The 22,386-nt window shown below is 32.9% G+C and overlaps 1 protein-coding gene across 2 annotated transcripts; it reads right to left on the bottom strand.

Moving 5' to 3' along the window:
• Positions 1-873: 873 nt before the first annotated feature.
• On the bottom strand, positions 874-21,330 carry LOC105333054 (atrial natriuretic peptide receptor 1). 2 transcript variants are annotated; one of them, XM_066073429.1, is made up of 23 exons: positions 20,939-21,330; positions 20,132-20,512; positions 19,480-19,640; positions 18,586-18,720; positions 18,238-18,373; positions 16,890-16,981; positions 16,414-16,549; positions 14,594-14,675; positions 14,165-14,282; positions 13,369-13,437; positions 12,715-12,792; positions 10,212-10,316; positions 9,819-9,890; positions 9,401-9,548; positions 8,502-8,663; positions 7,908-8,076; positions 7,450-7,599; positions 7,049-7,172; positions 6,805-6,873; positions 5,466-5,640; positions 4,920-5,018; positions 1,325-1,416; positions 874-1,163 (listed from the first exon to the last, which is right to left on the bottom strand). In XM_066073429.1, the coding sequence occupies exons 1-23, from the start codon at positions 21,258-21,260 to the stop codon at positions 1,119-1,121; spliced, it is 3,120 nt and encodes a 1,039-aa protein (XP_065929501.1). In that variant the 5' UTR covers positions 21,261-21,330; the 3' UTR covers positions 874-1,118. The 2 variants fall into 2 exon arrangements, with proteins under 2 accessions (XP_065929501.1, XP_065929502.1); XM_066073430.1 differs by having other exon boundaries at positions 9,401-9,515.
• Between the last annotated feature and the right edge of the window lie 1,056 nt (positions 21,331-22,386).

Here is a 22,386-nt window from a genome sequence, read left to right as displayed (position 1 = left end):
CATACAAGCAAGGTTTAGGGTCCGTTCTACACATGCTACAGCAGTACCATAAATGTGTACCACAATGACTCGTCATAAGGGTGATCAGTTAGCCGCAAAGACTTAGTACGCCCCCCCCCCCCCAGCCGTCTAGACTATCGCTGATTACCCTGTGTATTTTGTGTGTTCAAGCGGAAAATGTTTTCTTGTCAGAATTTGGTTAGATTATATTTGGTTTATTTCACACATTTGTTAAATAACCGGTTTGTGCAGCCCTATTTCAGTTTTTGATACACCCTGTACGTCAAAGGAGACTTTAATGCACTCATAATGTAAACAAAAACATCACCTAAGCTTTTTCTTTAAATAACTAAGAAATGGGAGTTCTGTATCTAGCTTAAATAACGATTTGGTTGACTATTAGAAATTAATGCCTTACTAAAGCATTGTAAACATTCAAAAAATTAAAACGGGAAAATAAATTTTGACCAAAATCGTGACCATGCCCCTTTAAACAAGATATTAACTTATTAATGTAATCAAATGAGTTACAAGCACAACTTTATCACCTGTGCATGTAAATGTACTCTGCAAATTTAAATTAGATTTTCGACGCATCTTTTATGCTTGCTGTGATATATTTGAGCGTGACTGTATTATTGTTAAAATGATTTATTTTTACATGTAAAGCTTTTTATCGACGCAAAAAAGAAACATTCTATCTTTTAATCGTGTAAACAAAACACATGTTATTATTCTACTTTTTTAATTTTTTACTTAAACTATTCTTACAAATACAAGTTTACAACATTAATAATCAATATTAAATAAAAAAGATAATATAAATACAATGCGTAACAGTGGGTAATAATAATAAATAAAAAAACGTGTCAAAACACGTAAAAAATACAAGTAAGGTGATGCTGTATACAGTTGCGTCAGTCACATCAGTGCATTGGGGGTGTATAAGTCGAATAATGACGCATCTTGAAAGGGGGGGGGGGTTAGGGGTGTATAAGTCGAAAAATGACGCAACAGGTTATTCGTGAATATTCAAATTTTTGAAAATTGAAGTTCTGGTATTAATTGAGGAAGTGTTGGCAACGTTAAGACCGTGACTAGTAGGCTCTGTGACAGTTTTAAGCTTGTCGGGACAACCAGTACGTTCTCATCATGCCCTTCCCCTGAAAATAGAATAAACTTTAATAAAATATACGAATGTTTAAGCAACATTTATCAATTCAAATGACAATAGATGCATCTAACTTAAAATCACAAACGATATTTAATGATGTAGTTATATGACACGAATAGAACATATCTAATCAAATCAGGACCGACTTGCCTTTATTTGTATTTCTCCTCGTTCTTCAAGCAAAAAGTCCTGGTGAGTTTTCAGAAGGTTGCAAGTACTTTCACTGGTATGTATTTTCATTGCTAAAATAACAACAAGAGGCCCATGGGCCACATCGCTCACCTGAGGAACAATAGGTTTGATAAAATCAGCTCAATGGAGTCATAATACAAACTATCTGGACAATGTACAATAATACATGTCGATCCTGTATAAATAAAATCCATTTTCCCCTGGATATTCTTATGTTTATAATCATTAGTCCCTTTTCTAACAGGATGATTTTATAGTCATATCATATGTTGAGTATTGCAGTTCTCAAAAAGATCCCTAACAATAGTTTATATATGGGATATAAACGTACATCAAACTCTGAACCTTCTCGTGAGGCCAAAGAATTGTCCTGGTGCCAAAGTCTTAACAATTATAAAGAATGGCTGATTAGTTTCTGAGAAGATTTTTAAAGATTTACCCTATATATTCCTTTGTTAAACTTTGACCCCCCCCCCATTGTGGCCCCACCCTACCCCTGGGGATAATTTTTTTCACAACTTTGAATCTACACTACCTGAGGATGCTTCCACACAAGTTCCAGCTTTGCCAGCGGATTAGTTTCTGAGAAGAAGATTTTTTAAGATTTACTGTATATATTCCTATGTTAAACTTCGATCCCCCATTGTGGCCCCACCCTACCCCCGGGGGTCATGATTTTCACAACTTTGAATCTACACTACCTGAGGATGCTTCCACACAAGTGTCAGCTTTCCTGGCCGATTAGTTTCTGAGAAGAAGATTTTTTAAGATTTACTCTATATATTCATTTGTTAAACTTCGACCCCCCATTGGGGCCCCACCCCCAGTTGAGCTAAAAAGGTTAAGTTTACAATTCAATAAGTTGGTTTCTGGAATAACAGACTTTGAAAATTTTCGTAATAAATATTGACAATTTTTTTACTTTTTTAATCTTTAGCTTTTAAGATCTGTGTACAAACATAGAATTGTGAGCAAATCTCTGCATCTTGCTTATAATTCGAAGCTTAACACTCAAATATGGTTAGTAAATAGAAATTGTAAACAATTAAACACAAGAAACATGCACTATAACAAATAAAGAACACAATTTATTTTTTTCAAAATGAATCATATATATCTATGTATATACCTACATATTTCCGTCAGCGATATCAAACTCTATTTAAACTGAATAAACTCGAGAAAATGCCGAGCATCTCAACAAAACCGATTGCATTAATCTACCATTACGCAAAAGATAATGCCAAATTACCGATAGAATGAATTGTATTTCAGTATCCCTACATCAGATTTTGCTTAATTTGCGCAGGTAAACAGTTAATTGTTTGATTTACCGAAGTCTCTGTTTGATTTGATACGTAAAAATCACGAAATACAGACGATAGTTCCCAGGTTACAAAGCATAAATAATAAAAACGAAACGAAAATCAGAACAAGCTAACACCAACGTCATGTGTGAAAACTGTCAACGCATTGAAATATTTTGCCTTAATTTACTTCACGAAATCGGCACCAATATATTTTGCATGTTTCAAAAATTTCCCTTCATACGTGAACGGTTGCATAGCAAGCAAATTCATCATAGTCAGATCGACCATTTTTCGTATAATGTCATGGCTGCTTTAAACAAAGAACCTCGTTTTAGAAGTATGGAATACGAGTCTTGGTAAAATGGGTATGCAAACCCGGGCCGTGGCAAAATAAAAGCCGGGGCAGATCGGCAATCGTCAATTCCAAATACGCATTATTTTGCAGCAATATTTACAGCGAATACAAATATACTGGTCCATCAAATATCCCGAAATTTTAATGAGATTGGCAGATTAATACCTGCCAATCTTTTGTTTTGCTCAGGCCAAGTCTTGTCTACCCATTTTACCGTATGCCGAGCCCGAAGCTATTAAACTGATTGAAACACGCCTTTCCTTTATTATAATTTTCGTAATAACTCAGATTTGAAACAGAATTAGCACTTAATTTTGCAATTTATATTTTCCTTCCCATAAGGATAATTTATGCTAAACTACGTTGAATTGAACTCGGTAGTTCTTGAGAAGAAGATTTTTAAAAATACACCACCCTTTCCTACAGTTTCAAGGTTTTCTCCGCTTTGAACACAGATCGGACTTTTATTTCTGCAATTTATATTCGCCTTCCCATAAGGATGCTTTGTGCCAAATTTGGTTGAAATTGGATAAGCGGTTTTAGAGAAGAAGTTTAAAATGTAAAAAATTTACAGACGGACGGACGGACAGACAGACGGACAGACGGACGACGGACAAAATGTGATCAGAATAGCCCACTTGAGCTTTCAGCTCAGGTGAGCTAAAAAGCAATGCAACAATATTTAAACAGTGCCTGTTTGGGAGGCAGTTGAAATTGACACCCCGAGGAAACCATTGTTAACTGACGCGAAGAGGAGGTTGACAATGGTTTTCGAGGAGTGTCAGTTTCAACTGCTATCCTCTCAAAGAGGCACTATTTATTTTATTATACTGACTGTCTTAATTTTTGAGAATTTTTATATTGCTTTTATATAGAAATGACGTGAGTTCTACGACTAACCGTACGCGCATAATTTACGCGCATGCATGTAACAATTCGTTGTGTAACCCGTTGATAAGTGTGTTGCTAACGCTGAGGGTAATAGAACGGATTATCAACTGCGTCTAAACCAATCAGATTTCAGTGTTTAACATGAAAGTTTAACAAAACAGAATACAGCTTAGATGTAGGTACAGTCTTAGTTATAGAGTTTAGGAAATAAACTGCAAGGATGTAGAATCACATATTTAAATTCAACTTCTCATTCGACGGATGCTTATGCTTTCTTGTCACTATACAATAAACATGTACGTTTCTTTGTAAGATGTAAATACTTTAAAAAAGTCTTAACCGAATGAAATTTCTTTGCGGTTTAATTCATTTTTGGACATGTTGACATAGACCGAGAAAGTAAGACGGACAATTGTAAACTCATGACATTATTGAAATATGTACACTTTAATATATCATACAGATACATTCGACTGAAAATCCTGAAAATTTTAGTTTTTCAGCTGGCAGTGGATAAATTAGATTAAAAAAGGACAAAAACAGCTCGTAGCGCATAACATCATTAAAATACAATTAAAAAGTATATATTAACATTTTCCAGTGTCTTTGCCTGTGATAACACTACGTATCGATTTTGTACTATAAAACCCATAATACGAATGACACCAAATTGTGGCGCCAGTGGCTTTGCTTATTTATATTTAAATATTTAATCATACGATGGCTTAAAATTATATAAATATAAGTACAGTGTAATAGGGAATCATTCTTTGAATATTATGAGGTGATAATTTCGGTCGGGGCGTGATCAAATCTATCATGAAGCCCGTCGGGCTCTTTTGGATTTGATAACGCCATGACCGAAATTATCTCCTCATAATACTCAAAAACGATTCCTTATTCCTTATATAATTCATTCTGCTGAAAAAAATATTCTAAGCTGGATCGAAAAGCGACATGTTCAACATGATGAAATTACCGACAACACTGGACTTACGTTCTCCGCTGGACTCCATCCGTGAGGCCGTGTTTACAGTGTCACCAAACAGGCAGTACCTCGGCATCTTCTGACCCACTACGCCTGCGCAGACTGGACCTATCAAACAGCAGATTTCAACAGGTTGTGTAATATTATGTGAATCTTCGGGTGCCATTTATAGATTCCTATTCCTAGATTTATATCAGATTTTACTTTGTAAGAAATTGCTAGAAAAATAAGTATGAATTTAGTTGATAAAATCTGTTGAAAATAAAATTTTGATTTTAGGGTAATACAAAAAATAAAACAAAAATCATCCTAAAACAATGCATCTTACAGAATCTTACAGGAATCGAACCCATGATCGGTGGCAGACAGATTCTTGTGTGAATTAAAGATCTGCAATTATTTATATCTAACAGTTAAACAAATCTGTAAGTGAATTTGTCATGCGATTTTGTGCTTCCTAATGGAGAATCAGACACGGTATACCGATCTATCTTAAAATAGATTAATTTAAAAATGATTACAAAATAACACCACTACAATTAACACTATACTAACCAGAGTGCATTCCAATCCTGGCACATAAGGGATGATCCGGCTTGTGCTTGATTTTAAAATTCTTAACGCTCTCTAGGATAGAACACGACATCCCGGCTATTTCCACTACGTGTTGGTCACCATTTCTCGTTGGTAGACCGGAAACTACCATGTACGCGTCGCCGATTGTCTCAACCTGAAAATACAAATAAAGTGTTGTGTTTTTTTAAAATTTTAAATACATTAATGATTTATTTAAAATTTAAGAAAGACATTTCGTAAATTAATTTTTTAGCAAGTTGCAAATTTTCGAAAATAAAGTGAATCTTTAAAAATCTTTTTTTTTCTTCTTCTTTTTTTTTTGGGGGGGGGGGGCAATTTTAGATTTGTGTATGTGGTGATTAATAACCAGTGTAATTTTTGCATGTTTTAATATATAATTTATATAAAATAGATAATACTGCATTTTTGTTCAACTCTAACCTAAAATACGAAAACCCAATCATACCTGTACCTTTGACTAATATAAATCACATTTCAATTATATCTACTCACTGTGACATTATATAAATAGTGCCTGTTTGGGAGGGTTACAGTTGAAATTGACACCCCGAGAAAACCATTGTCAACCGACCCGAAGCGGAGGATGACAATGGTTTTCGAGGGGTGTCAATTTCAACTTTTATCCTCCCAAACAGGCAAAATTTATTTTGTTATACTGAATGTCTTAATTTTTAAGAAAATGTTACTGCTTTTATATAGGAATAACGTGAATTCTACAGCGAACCGTACGCGCATTATTTTCGCGCATGTAACAATTTGTAATGTTACCCGTTGCTAAGTGCGTTGCTAACGTTGAGGGTAACAAAACGGATTATGAACTGCGTTTGAACCAATCAGATTTCAGTATTTAACATGAAAGTTTAACAATATATAAATAGAGCCTGTTTGGGAGTGTAACAGTTGAAATTGACACCCCGAGGAAACCATTGCCAACCGACGCAAAGCCGACGTTGACAATGGTTTTCGAGGGGTGTCAATTTCAACTTTTATCCTCCCAAACAGGCACTATTTATTTCATTATACTGAATGTCTTAATTTTAGAGTTTTTTTTTACTGCGTTTATATAGAAATGACGTTAATTTCACGGCGAACCGTACGCGCATGTAACAATTCGTTGTGCTACCCGTTGCTAAGTCTGTTTCTAACGCTGAGGGTAATAAAACGGATTATTAACTGCGTCAAAACCAATCAGATTTCAGTATTTAACATGAAAGTATAATAAATTGTATTTATGACATTAACATAGCATATATTTCGACAAAATGACATGTTGTAAGTAAGTCTGGAAATTGTTTACCTTGTAGACGTCAAAGTGTTCAATGATTTTGTCGAAGCAAATGTAGAGATCATTTAGAAGGTCAATCACCTAAAAACACAAACAAGTAAGTTAATGTATCTGAATGTATATATTGCTACACTTTTGATAATGTGAAATTTTTATTATTATTGATTTTAAGTAAATCAAACTCTTATTATAATTGATTTTTAAATAATTCTTTTTACTGCAATTAAAAAAACAAAAATTGAACAAAGCACGTGACCTGCATGGGGGTACTCTGTGAGGACAGGCTGGTGAAGCCCACAATGTCACTGAAGTAGATCGTTACGCACGTGTACGCCTCTGGCTCCACCGTGCATCCAGTCTTCAGTTTGTCCGCCACGCTCCTGTACCATTATTTTTACTCAGATATTATTATCAAGATACCAGAATATCAAAATATATGAGCAAAGCCCGTCTGGTAAAACATAGTTTTTGCTTACATCGCGTGCAGTGTTCTGTGAATACAGACAACAATTTCAATACCCACTATCGAATGGTTAATATAAATGACACTTTGAAATGATACGTTGAAGATATCAAAATATGAAACGGATGTCTACATTTAGCTTTAAAGGCAGCCACAAACACAAGTGAGAGACTGTTAATTAGGTTGCATTATACCTTGGCAAAACCTGGTAGAGGAGTTCATCTGACTTCTTTTTCTCAATGATCAAGCTCTGCGTTCGATCTTCCACTAGATCCTCAAGGTTATTGGCATACTCTTCCATACGAGACAGCAAATTATCTAACAGTTTCTCTCCAGATTTATCCCTTAAATGAAAAAAAAAAACTCACAAAGGAATCATATTATATCGTGGTCAACAAATTATCCAAAGGTTCTACCTTTAAATTCTAGATACTATATTTTTGTCCACAATTTATAGTTCAGTTGAGAAAAAAGATAAATATATCAGTTTTAAAATTCTAACATTTATTCTTATATATTTATACAAATCCTTTCTTTACAAAGAGAATAATATATTCAACAAATGGTCTTGGTCATTTAGCTCTCTATATTTCAACCGAATTTTAATACATATATAGCTACATGTAGCTTTCACAAAAAAATTACATTTTACCATTGTAACTTGCGAGATTCTTTTCGCAGGAACTGAAAAGTGGGCCTGCAGTTTGGGTCTTCTTCCCAGCAGTACTTCATTAGTCCGACGACATCCGTGTCAATGCCCACCATGTTTAATCGGGGCCGGAACTGGACATCGTCGACGATTTCCACTTTCATCACGATCTCTGCAATGTAGAACAGTTCGTGACAATATTAAGATCTGAATTATTAAAACATTTTGGGAAATCAAAAACATCGCATCGTTATTTCAATTGTTTATTAAGTGTACGGATTTAAAACATTTTTTACTTACGTTGGAGATAATAAACCATTATCTTTATGCAAAATTAAGTCTGAATATTTAAGTCTGAATATTTTGCTATGAAAAACTTTTTTTAATCGTTAAACATGACTTGCTCAAATTAACAAAAAGACTACATATTTGCTCAACTTAATTAAAAATCCTGACGTATGAGTGAATTCAATGTAATCAATCATTCAAATAATGCCTACTCACGAAAACAACAAACCGTATTAATGAAAAAATTCTCTTTTGTCAAAAACATTTTAAAATAATATTATGGTTATATTAAAAATGTTTGAAAATTACCTTCCAAAGTTAAGAATTCTTTGTCATCTTCAAATGGCTCCTTTCTAGACAACACTTCATACATGATAATACCAAAACTGTAAACGTCCGCGCATTGCATTTCCAAATGATCGGAAGTAGTCGTCGATTTCCGGAGAAGCTCGGGGGCCATCCACAGACATTCTTGTACAAAAAGAAAGCACGATCGTTATTATCTGCGCATTAAGAGGAATGGATGATCGGTGCTATTTTTACACGAAACTTATTTAGAAGAAGATCTTTGTAGAAAGATAGATAAAATTGTTCAAAAGCTTTATTATTAAGAACTTATCTTTACAAAAGTGTATGGCTGTTAAAACAATGTCTAAATTTCTAAAATACAGTACCGATCAGACCCAACATAACAGAAAGTAAGCCCCAACTAAACCCTGGGTTTACTTTCTGTGTTTACTCTGGGTTTACTTCGGGTTTACCAGAGTGGATCCAGAGTAAACCCAAAGTAAATCCAGAGAGTAAACCCCGATCAGAAGTATACCGCTGACAACAGACTCTACATGTGTATTCGGAATATACAAGGGGCAGGAATTATAGGCAGTAAGATGGTAAGATAAAAGACGGGTTTGCTTTACACCTCAATACATACAAAAGCAGTTCTTGAGTAAACCCAAAGTAAACATCAAGCAAATCCAAAGTAAACCCCGAGTGGTCTAAAATTTCCACAAAGTAAACCCGGAGTAAACCCAAAGTAAACACAGAAGGTAAACCCGAAGTTTAGTTGGGTTTTACTTTCTTTTAGGTCTTGTCTGATCAGTACAGTATATGTTGACCATCCAGTCTCCTTGATGTATCGTATATTATCACACTAAATGTTGATGAAATGTTTTTATGCCTTCATAAAACCAATTACATCCAGCTCTTACTTTCACTATGTAAATCAATATGATGGTCTTTCAAAGACTGTAAACCAAAGTTGGTTACTTTGAGGACGAATCTGCTGTCGATGACACAGTTACGACTATGAAGGTGGCCATGGAACTGTACGTTAGAAGAATGGAGATAATCCATGGCCTGATAAAGTGTGAAATATGTTCTTAACTGATGGTAAGGAAATTCTATAATAGTTATAAAGGAAAATTTCAAACAATTTCTAAAATTTAAATAAATTATAAATGATTAAAGGCAATAAAAATATTTACAAAAGGTAATTTTTTTTCACTTTTAAGTAAATTATCCGCATATTATCAAAATTTGTATCCTTCTCTTTGTAGGCTTCTACATTTTATTCGTAAAGAAAATAACCAATTAAAAAGAAATTTCAATGAAAAAAATCAATCTTACCTGTATTATATCGCGAATTAATGAAATGCTGAACTCCCTATTTAATACAAATGAATCATTGCTCAGAATATCCTAAAAATGAAAACTGCGGTTGAATAAAATTGTAAATAGTATCCGAGCATACATTAGTCCTTTTAACTGTTACATGAAACAAGACCTTAACTGTTTAATTTTTCTTTTTTCGAACCATTTTTAGGTATTAAACCTCATACTCTGGAAAACAATTTTATTTTCATTAAAGATAAAGAGAAGAAATCATATAAAACATTCTATGAAGCAACAAATTTTACATTTGTCATAAAAAACGCTTATTCATTTTAAAGTTGCGCTGTTTGAGGTTTTATCGATGATTTTATTACATGTATATGACATATAATTCTTAGTCACCCTTACCCTGAGGTCTCCGCGTGGACAGAACTCAGTGACTGAGTACAGACTTGACTCGTGCTCAGTTAGCCCCAGAAATTTGGTCAGGTTCGGACAAGTGATGCTTCGTAACTTAAAAATCAGTAATAAATAACATCTAATATAATATATACAATTGGTGTCTCGTAACTTAAAAATCAGTAATAAATAACAACCTTTTATAATAACTGTATACAATTGATGCCTCTGTAACTTAAAAATCAGTAATAAACTAGAAACCTTACCAGTCAAGAAGGGCTCTGCTATGACAATTAATATAGAGAAGTGAAAAAACCTTTGAAAATTCCATCCTCTTTATATTAACAATGATGAAAAATAAATGCCCGGCAGAAGATGTAAAGAACTGGAATATATAGGATCTCGTGATTTGTAGTTGGATATGATTTTCATCCAACAATTAAAGTGTTTTTTCTTGAGCCTTAGTGAGGGGATAAAACACACAAGTTGGATAAAAATCATATTATACTACAAATCATATGAGATTCTATTTATCCCATGTTTCATACACCACAATCAATGTTTACACTGTTTATAAAACTCCACATTATTTTACTTCATTATGCCTACGCAAATCCCATTGTAAAGTCACAACTGTGGGATATCAAAAAATATCCAATGAGTCATATCCACAAGATAAAGGGGGTAAACATGGGATGAAATAAATTTGTTAAAAAAACAAAAAATTGATACCAATGCTTTGCCTCAACTTCAAACAAACATCACTTGCAGACACATGTGTATGGTAATACATATAACAGATAAAGACAGACCTTAGATTTTCTGAAACAGACAAGATAAATAATCTCAGGGGATTAATTATCCTGCTCTCATCCATTTATTGAATTTAATTAGGACTTACAGAAGAACATTTTCAGGTACTAATTCCTATGTTTCCTTTAATATAAACATAGCAACCAAAAACAACAACAACACCAAAACATCCATTAAAAAAGAAAAAAAAAAAAGGATAAAAAAACTGATATCTAATAATTTCTTATTATTTTTTTTAATTTATTGTAATTCATATATTTTTTTTTTATATTTTACAGAATATAAGTATTTGGACTAGAATGAAATATATTCTTTATCAAATACCATCCTTTAAACTGAGGGGTGAAAATATTAGGGTGCAGCTCATGGTATGATAGTTGTATTTGCTTCAAAACAAACATCAGTGCAGAAAAAGGTGTTCATTAATCTCGATATGACAGATAGAGATAAGCCTCTAAATTTTTCTGCAGCAGGCAAGATAATTAATCACAGGGGATTAATTGTTCTGCTCTCTCATTCTTTTCTTCTAAATTTATAATAAGATTTTTTTTCAGAAATGACAGAATGGGGTTATTATCTGATTACCTGTTAAAATTAACAGCATTAAGGCAGAAAAAATAAAATAAATAATTAAAAAATAAAATAGTGACAAATATATATCTTGATTTTAGAATTCAATAGAATTATCATTGTGTACGGTATTTTAACCAAAATAAAATATGAATATTATATTTCAAATCAATATTTCAAAGAATATATAAACAATACTACACATCATTCAAAATTGACCTTATATAACTTAAAAACAAAGATCATTTGCAGACAATCCCAAAGGACAAATATTGCACAGCCTTCCATGTACATTCTCAGCAGTTATTTCTCTTTGCCCATTCATTCTCAGCAGTTATCTCTCTTTGCCCATTCATTCTTATGCATAGTTAGGAATCTACCCCACCACCCCAGCTCCAAACCAGAAGACATAGAGAACCAAACTTAGCATCAAAATATGTATTTCTGCCTACTGAACCACCATACCAAATTTGAACTTGATTGGGCAACCATAAAAAAAGTTATTAGAAAAAAACAGGAAATTTGTAGATGGAAGAGTGACAGACGGACGAACAGAAGGACGGACGAACAGAGTGATTACTATAGGGCACCTGCAAATCCTTGCGGGGCCCTAATAACAACCTATATAATAATTGTTAAAGTGATGCTTCGTAACTTAAAAATCAGTAATAAATAACAACCTATATAATAATTGTATGCAATTGATACCTTCGTAACTTAAAAATCAGTAACAAATAACATCCTATATAATATATACAATTGGTGTCTCGTAACTTATATATCACAAATGACATCCTATGTATTATATACAATTGGTGCCTTCGTAACTTAAACGTTAGTAATAAATAACATTGTATGTAATATAAAAACAGTTGGTGCCTTCGAGCTTAAAAATCAGTAAAAACACAGCTATGATCGGCCGATGCTAATCACAAAACACGTCACAACTTATTAGAGTGAAATCAGAAGTCATTACATAAAAATACCTACATATCTTCTAAATCTATATGTGTATATTACCTGAGCTAATTCCAAAAAAATACCATGAGAGATCCTATGAATATCAACTATCTAAGCTAATTCCATAAAAAATGTCATGGGATATACTGTAAATTTCTACATGTATTACCTGAGACAATTCCATATAAAATGAGCGACATGATGGTCTTTGTCTTTTGTTGAATTTTTGTAAATACACTTTGGAACCCTGAAAATGAAAAGCATTTAAAAAATGTATACACAGAAATAATACGCATTGCTTTTAGATATCAATAGACGATAGACACGTCTGTATCGTTTATTTTCAACTCTGAAGTAATCGATTAGTAAACACAGAAACATAATATCTTATTGGGGATTACATTGAAAAAAATATATCTATATACTTCTAAACGGTTGAAAAAAAAGGAATACTCGTAAATTTTGATGCATCTCCTTTCTAAGAATCTTAGGCTGAAGTGAATGGATTTGTTGCTAAGGAGATATTCATTAAAAAAAAACTAGTCAGTTGTATTGGGCCAAGAAAAGTTATAACAGTTTAAGAAGTTATTTTCTTATTTTCAGGGGGAAATGAATAGTATAGCGTTATTAAAAAGTAATGCAACTGTTAGTTGAATATCTTAAAATCAAAAACAGACATAAAACTTTTTTTTCATTATCAATTGTTTTGAATAAATCATAGGAGAGAGAAACGTGTTGAATGTAAAAAAAAAAACCCCTCAATAAAACAGGAATATGATTAATGAAAACTACGGGCTTTCATATTTCAATATCGAGAGAATACCTGATATGATGCAACCTTCTGATCCACAGCCATTGTTTTTAAGCTCATCTCTTCAGATTTGGACTTAAGCTTTCAATTACAATAACAATAGCATTAAAACATACCAGCTTTAAAACAAATACCAGATAAAATATTCTTATACAGTTTCATTTACATTTGTTGCACAAAAATCTTTTCTTTTTAATCAAAACGTTCGTCAAAATCATTTCAAGGTGTTACTGCGTTGAAAGATTTTACTTGTAAAAAGGATTGATATTTTGTGGGTTGAAAACTATAAAAAGCGTGCTTGTAAAAAAAATGTGTATAGTGATCTCGTAGAGCTTAATTGATGGCACCTTTAGCCAGTTGGTGTATGTTTTAATATTAGAGAAACATAAACTTCTATATAGTAGACACATAATTTTTTCGAAGGTTTTACTATTGGATCTTGATCAAAGCGAAAATTGAAGTTTTAGTTATGTAATTTTTTTAATAGAATGTGTAGTGCTGTGATCCACATGATATATCAATTGAAGAAACATGTGCATTTTATAAATCACAAACCTTACAATAATACTTGGATAAACATTAAAAAGCCAAAAGTAAGGAAATGATGTACAAAACACATTCCCAATCCCATAGTAGTTATTAGAGATCACTTCGGTCCCAGTCAGTATTTGTCAGTAGTATGTCCCCGTCTGTCTGTCTGTCTGTCTGTCTGTCTCTCTCTCTCTCTCTCTCTCTCTCTCTCTCTCTCTCTCTCTCTCTCAGTTTCCATAGCATTTTTTCTGCAAACAAATTTAACGTTAACCCGTACCTTTCCTTCAGAAAAACACAAAAGGGAATATCTACTATGACACTGAGACAGCCATGCTATTTCTTCCCAGGGTATTTTCCACCAATTACTCAACATTTCGGCGTCTCTCTTCATTTTCCTACAAATGTATTCAAAAATTTTCCATCTCACATTTGTTAATTGTTTTCAATATCATGTTAGCTTGCTGTTTACAACACTTTTAACTAGTTATGATACAAGATCATGCACATCTTTATTTATCTTTCCTCTGTTAGAATTATGGTAAAAAATACAGCATGTGTTACAGAGTTGACGAATTAGTTCTTTAAATATCGTCAACATTAGTGCCACCTTGAATGGTTTTTCAAATCTGAAATCAAACTTTCAAATACGATCATAAAATTTAGCTAACCACTTAGGTAGGAAAGGGATATTCAACAGAATACAAACCTATACACAAGTAAAACTATATTGCAGATGGCTAGAATCAACACCGCCAGCACAATGGATAATACCATGAAGAATTTGTTATCTATAATAGATAAGACGAGTCAATGATACATAGCAAATCATGATATAAAAGATAGCATGATATATTATATGAATAGTGTATGTATGAGAGGGTAACAGTTGAAATTGAGACCGCGAGAACACCATTGTTAACCGACGCGAAGCTTAGGTTGACAATGGTTTTTGTGGGGTGCCAACTTCAACTGTTATCCTCCCAAACATGCACTATTTGTTTTGTTATACTAAATATCTCAATATTAGAGAACATTTTACTGCTTATATATAGAAAGAACGCGAATTTACGGCGAACCGTATGTGCATCATTTACACGCATCTAACAATTCAGTATTTAACATGAAAGCATAACAAAACGGATTATCAACTACGTCTAAGCCAATCAGATTTCAGTATTTAACATCAGAGTATAATAAAACAGTTTGATATATTATATTCAGCAGTACATTCTCATCATATTATTCTTTGTTTTCCCTCAGACAGAATTGTCACACTTTCATTTAACAGGTATTAAACTTACCAACTGACTGCCTCATGTATCTCAATATGGCCATCATTCTTCTACTCATTTCGAAATTTCATTTTTAAGAAATAAAGTACGAGTTTTTGTGAATGTTGCAGAATAACCTCTGAGGTCGAGATATTTGATGTTCCAAACAACATTTTGAGACCGAGGAGGTTATCCTGCAACATTCACGATAACAAGAACGTTATTTCTATTCTACTAACAGCCCAGTTTTTCTACGATCTAGTCATTTTGACGGCTGTTCCGTGTAACCCCAACGGTTTTGTTAGTAATGTTTACATGTGTATCGATCAAAGGAAACATCTGCTGAAGACAGAATTTTTCGTTGGATTTTTAATACTTTTCACTTATTCATAAAATATTTTTGAATCATATTTCTAATATTTTAAGGGCAATTTAATACGATTATCACTACTACACGTTATATATTTTATGTAAAAACACACAATACAAATGTGCTAGGGAGGTCCTAGGAACAGCCGCATTGATCTCTTAAGAATAAACATTAGAGGCAATACACATCGTTTTGACTGGAACTAAGACGTGAAATTGACATGGTTTTTAAACTTTTTACGGTTTGAAGTTGTACTTTCATCTCTTTGATCTTGGCAATAACTGTAGTAGAATATTAAATACATCAGCCGCATGTCATAAGTTCTTTATTTGGAGTAGTTGCCACCTGAATTTTTTTTAAATTAGAGTGGTTGCCCTTGGAATATTGAAGTCACTTTGTTGTGTCCAGAGCATAGCAAAATAACAGCGTCGGAATTTGCTCAAATCGCTGTACAGGAAAGGGGGGAAACGTTTCGAATTGAATAGCAACAAAACATCGTAAATAAACATGACTGAGATTTTCAAAGAGTATTTGAAAAGTTAGATTAAGAGTTTTGAAAAGTTTAAATAACTTAAATTGGACGAGATTTCAGGAAATTTGTATGCATGGGTTTGCGTAGATGAAGTAGATCATCGCTTTTTGTGAAAAGATATGTCACTTAATAGTCCTGGGGGAAACAACACACTTATTAGATTTGTTAATGACTGACTGCAGAAATGTATCGGGTTGATAAAACTCATAGATGGCGAGGCAAAGCACAAAGAAATAGTATACCTATTTGGTTAACAGCGTTAACAGTGTTGATATTAGATTTAAAAGAACTAAATAATCTGAAAAAAGAAAGAAAAGAAAAAAAGAAACAAAAAAAAGGAATAAATACCGGACCTTCGATGACGTAGCAATCAGCCCCAGTAAATCCACATCGAGGTTTGTTTATCGGAGGTCCTTTGTCGTTAGGCCAATGAATTGTATTGGAATTACTGAGATGGAATGCAAGAGACGACCCGCCGTAACCTACAGGCTACAGTCAACAATTGGTATTGTGTCAATATACTTAGCATGTACTATAATTCGAGCTTTAGTTAAGATACAGAAGCCAAAAATAAAAAAATAAATAAATTTGCAAAGTTTTATGTTACATCAAAACGCAAAAGAGTATGTTAAATCCCTTTCTAACAAGTGAAAATACAAAGGAAATGCCATATCATTATTATTATACTTAATTTGTCTGTTTGTCACTTTTTTTTCAGGTACTAAACATTGCTTTTATCTGAGTTCACAAACTTGCATCATTCGTGAATGTCATACTTATTGTATTTAAGACACATTTCCTCATATACAGTTAATTTTATAAAACGTACGACAAATTCTCCAATGAAAGGGTTCAAATCCATGATCATCCAATTGATAACTCGATCACCAACGGCATTGATGAATAGATCACCGTTGATGCCTACAATTTAGGGGTCAAAGGCACATTTGAATTCCTGTGGTATGATTACAGTAATCGTGTTGAATGCTATTTTATTATCAAACATACTTCTTATAATAAGAAATGCATGAAATTTTGACACAGTCAAACGAATCATATTATTTAATGATTCTATCAGTTTAATTAAATTTGACCTTTTTGTTTTCGGATAAAGGTCAGGTCAAGGTCACTCCCTTTTCCTCAACGTAAATACAGATAAAAATAAGGGTAGCTCTTTATAGTTCTGTAGACATTTGTTTAAGATTTGAAGATTCAAATCTTCAATGAAATCATAGATTATGAGAGTGTCTATTAGCTTATACTACTAAATTGGAATAAATATTTATACTAAAATTGATATTGCTTAGCCCGCATTTCCTCTAATTTTCTTAAATTTTGAAGAAATTTTGATTATTTTTTTATGCTTCAAATAATAAAATATTTCTAATTTTTATGCATTATGAAGACTTAATATAAAGATATAAATTGACAGAAAAGCTAATATATTGACCGTTTCATAAGAGAGAAAAACTGATTTTAGTGATTTTTTCACAAAAATCAATGTATAGAATGGGCGCTTTAAAAAGCTTATAAAAATGTTATTTGATAGGCAAATCATATTTTAAAAACATATTCTGAAACCCAAGTATCATATTATTAGTTCACATTAGTAAAAAAAAATCCAACATTATTGTTATTGTTTTTAAAATGCTAAAACAGACTCATTATATATATGTAATCTGCATCAATTCTGAATTGCGCAACATGTGATATTTTCCTACGCCAATATTGCGCCAAAAATATAGTCCTTGTTCCATTCTAAACATTGATTACATTTTTCTATGCCAACTTGTATGATAGTAAAAAAGAAAGAAAAATATACTATTTTAATTTCCTTTCATCTTGATTTAATGAACAAATAATCAAATTTACGTTTGACAAGTCGAAAACCAGAAAAGACTCCTTCCTTAAGCAAATCTTTGAAACTTGTTTGTTTGATTCCCTAGCGCAATTTTACTACCGAAAAATGTTCAACTGATGAAGAAATAACCCATGAACATCATAAACTTGAAATGAGAATAATAATGTTTCGACTGCATATTCGAGTGATCTAGAACAAATCAAATATGTATCTATTACTAAATGATAATGAAACCATTAAGAATATTGATATTAATTATGTTAATAATAATCAAATACTTAAGCATAAATGAAAATAACAGAAAAGGTTTCTCTACCATCAAATGTCCTGTTCTTTAATCTTCTGACTATATTTAAACCGTCTCTAAAATCAATTCCATCTTGAACAGTTTCCATGACAACTTCTCCATACAGCACTAAAGCTTCGTAGAATACCATTGCGTGTGGATTCGGCTGAAAAAAAAGCATTGTTTAAATTGTTTACATTGTATCATTTATTGGACAAAATTCCTGATGACAATGTAACACTATGCATTTTAAAATAACAACATGTACATCGAATGCTAAGAATCGTGTTAATCATTTTATTGCATACAGAAAATGAAAAATGTGTTAACATTTATTGATTGTATTCAATAAATGTAAATAGACGCGTTTCAACTCACATCTTGGTCAAATATATCCATATTGTACTCCTCAAAGGACTTCCGTTTTATTTCCATCGCAAACTCTTTATACTCTTTTGTTTCTGATTGATACAAACCAATCAGAAAGACAGACTCAAACGCTTTTCTAACTGTCTGCAAAACATTTGACGTAAAAGTTGTCAATTCAAATATGACACATCAATTTTATTAGAATAACATTCATGTAAAATATGGGAGTACATATCAAGGGGGTTTGGTGGTCAACAATTTAACAATAAGATCTTTCTTAAACTTTTAGCGATGATCTTTTAGGCTATAAACTTTTAGATGGTAAGGAAAAAAATCTTTTATTTAAGCTTTAGAATTCGATTATACTGTGGAATCATTTAATTTCGTAGGGGCCAATTTTCGAGGATGGTTGGGATTTTTTTGGCATTTTCGTTCGGATGTAAATTCGTGGAAACGTCAGCTTTAAGTTTCAGATGGTCAACTAAATCTTTTATGATAAGTATTCGTTGAGGATGTAAATTCGGGGGCGAGTGCTACCCACGAATACCACGAAAATTGAGCCACCACGAATTCTAATGATTCCACAGTACTTCCTATATCCTGATATAGAGCTTTTCTTCTAAAGGGGATCAATATAGTCGACTAAATATGGGTTTGACCATCCATCCCTATAGAAGGTGATTTGCATATACCTTACACATACACTTTTAAAAAAGTGTACATTGACTTGAATGAATTAATATATTTTGACTGTCTTTAACTGAAAGCCCTTAAAAATAAAATGCAAATCGAAATTAAATTCAAGAAAAGAAGAGATTAATGTCTGTAATAGTTTGCATTGAATGCTTTTAACATAAAAAGAAATATTCATAATTTTAAAAATAAAAAATATGTTATCTAAACCTGGTCGTCCTGATCCCCCATATTCCACGTGATCCTTCCGTTGACGTAACCATTATAGAAAAAGAAAACAAAGAATGCATAGTCCCCCTCGGTCATTCCCATAGAGCTGGCCTTCAACATCATCCCACGCAATGCCACGCTGTCAGACACAACCAGGAAGACTACACAAAATCCAGGAAGTATAAGTCACCGAACTACATGCAAATACCCCTCTCTCTCTCTCTCTCTCTCTCTCTCTCTCTCTCTCTCTCTCTCTCTCTCTCTCTCTCTCTCTCTCTCTCTCTCTCTCAGACACTTATCTAAGACAAATACTGCAAGTATATCTTTTACTAAAATAGGAAACTGACATACAATCAATTTGTGTAGTTTTTAAGATCCTTTTTACTGTGTTATATTTAATTCTATAAACACTTCTATAAACAGGTAAATATTCGCCCTCATTAAATTTTCGCCCCCATTCACCCTCATTGTAAGCGGGCAAATTTAAGACTGGGCGAATTCAAATGTTTCTTAGGGTTGCATTTGGGCGAATTTAACACGGGATGAAACTGTTTGCAATTGTATAAGGGCGAATATTATATGGGACGAAAATTACCCTGTATGCAATATCAAAAAAGTGGAAAAAAAAAATAAACAGCTTTGTAAATATTACTTCGCGATGTTTTGTTCGCCTCTTCTAGAGCATCTTGATATCCATGCTCTGTTTGGGAGGAAAATTCCAGAAGGGTGGATTTTAATCCAGCTGCTAATATTTTCCTATGAAATGTTTCAGCTAAGCCAGTGTTATGGAGGTTAACTGTTGGTGATACTCGTGTCGCGTTCCCTTCATACATAACTGTGAAATCCGTCCAATTAAAGTGCGAAAATACATTTAAATAAAACACAGAAAGTTCGTTATAGTCAAACGCCATTTTAGTCAGTGTCCTGAAAACGCGTTTGTTTTCGAAAGCCCCAGACGACCCACTACTTCCAAATATTGGCATGTTCCATTCTGCGGCCATTCGTCCAATAAATTCCGCTGATAAACTGCACGCTATGAATATAACACGTGATATTGAGGATGGTGTATTACAATACTTGTTTTATATTGGAAAGAATTAAAATTTAAGTTTAGCAAAAACCATTCCTTTTTTTAAGATAAACAGATCTACTGTGGTTTCATCAATATTCGTTGAATACCAATTTTCGTGGATTTCGTTGTTAAGTTGATCCACAAAATTAAATGTTCATTGAAGTTCAATTTCAATTAACAGTTTGTATTTATATAGGATCATTGGCCACGAATTTACGTATCCTTGAAACTGTGGTTTTCAGAAAATCCACGAAAATTGACACCCACACAAATTAATGAAACCACAGTAATTTAATTGTGAAAGGTGTAAAAATTATAAATCCTCTTATGACGTAATTTGAAATCTACTTACACGATCTAAAAGCAAGATGAAAAATAGTTACTTACTTGGTCCAATGATTGCGGTTACGTTCTTCAGGTGATACATCTCTGCTGCAGTCTTACCAAACAGACCAGTCTTGGTGGGATCACACTCCATTCCGTGAGGTGAGACATACTGGATGATTTCTACGTCCATGGCTTCTCCAACAAAGTCTTTCAGTTTTCGAAGGCCTAATTCGACCGCCGGTCCACTTTGGTGAATTCCAAAAGGTAATGAAGTATCAGTCATAAAAACTCCTATAGTCATTTTGTCTCTTTGTGCTAACACTAGAGTAAGCGATATAAGAAAGTAAATCTGACTTATATCTACAAATGCTCTTCTTTTCATTATCTTCAATTTGAATCTTTAACCGTTTTAAAATGTCGAAACTAGTTCGGATTTCGAAGAAAACAATTTTAGCAATTGTAAACAGCTGGAAGTCCTTTGAAACACACAGTATTTATACATATAACATGATTTCAAATTACGATCTTATTGCAATCAGCCCATTCTAATAGGGTCTTTAATCTGGCAGTAAATGCCATAAAATCTTGGCATTATTTTTACATCCTTCTCAAAACCATTAAAACAAAGACAATTTTTCAAACTTTTACGGCCTACTTATTTTTATGGTAAAATTGATTTTTTTGCATTAGCCAAATTTTAAAATAACGGTCGAGTACAGCGTTACACGAACAAAAACGTGTATGTTAAAATATACTTAACTACCAGTATGTATACACTGCGTCACAAGAAGAAACACAGCATAGATAGGTACGATGGAGTCATCCATTTCCGGAAGAAAAAGTAAAATAGCCAGTAAAAACACTTTGTTCTTTCAGAATTGAAATAACGTATAAATTTTAATCCGGTGGTATCTTTGCTGCCCATTTTACAGACGCTTAATTCCTCCATACCTTGATAATCATATTTTTTCATTGATTTTCATTAATCAATTTTAAAGTAAACGGGTCATGCAAGGGTTATTCGATCCTGTTTTCTTGTTTGAAATAAAATGCACGCAAACTGTAGCTTTTGCACAACGCATATAAGATGTAATATATAATCCTCTGCGCTATATACTTCTTCTCCTGCGTTTCAACTCTCTCTCTCTCTCTCTCTCTCTCTCTCTCTCTCTCTCTCTCTCTCTCTCTCATTTAAGGCTCACATAAGAATGTTTTAAATATTGCATAGAAACATTTAAAAGTCATTTAAAAGTAATTCAATATACAATTGTATCCTTTATCGTACAAACATTGCTTATGAACCTTATTAAAGTTTTGAATAAATGGAAATACATATCAACAGTGACCGCACTGAGCTTTTACTTCGACGGTCTGCCAAGACCAACAGTGTGTAGACATGGAATTCCAGCATGCTGCTGCACCATGGTTCTAACAGGAAAACACCAAGATGCATATGCCCTTTGTGTACTTCAGAGACATAAGATGGGTATCATATATTAAAATGTCCT

This window comes from Magallana gigas, chromosome 10 (assembly GCF_963853765.1).
Source record: "Magallana gigas chromosome 10, xbMagGiga1.1, whole genome shotgun sequence".
Classification (NCBI taxonomy): Eukaryota; Metazoa; Mollusca; class Bivalvia; order Ostreida; family Ostreidae; genus Magallana; species Magallana gigas.
Note: the sequence above shows the minus strand (reverse complement) of the source record. Positions and strands in the feature narration are given on the sequence as shown.

Bases quoted from the DNA above. Each gene is read 5' to 3' on its own strand.
- LOC105333054 (XM_066073429.1), bottom strand. From the start codon at position 21,260: ATGAAAAGAAGAGCATTTGTAGATATAAGTCAGATTTACTTTCTTATA. The intron at 13,438-14,164 runs GTACGGGTTAAC...TGTAATTGAAAG, and splicing joins TGTGTTTTTCTGAAGGAAAG to CTTAAGTCCAAATCTGAAGA. The intron at 1,417-4,919 runs GTAAGTCCAGTG...TTGTTATTTTAG, and splicing joins GATGGAGTCCAGCGGAGAAC to CAATGAAAATACATACCAGT.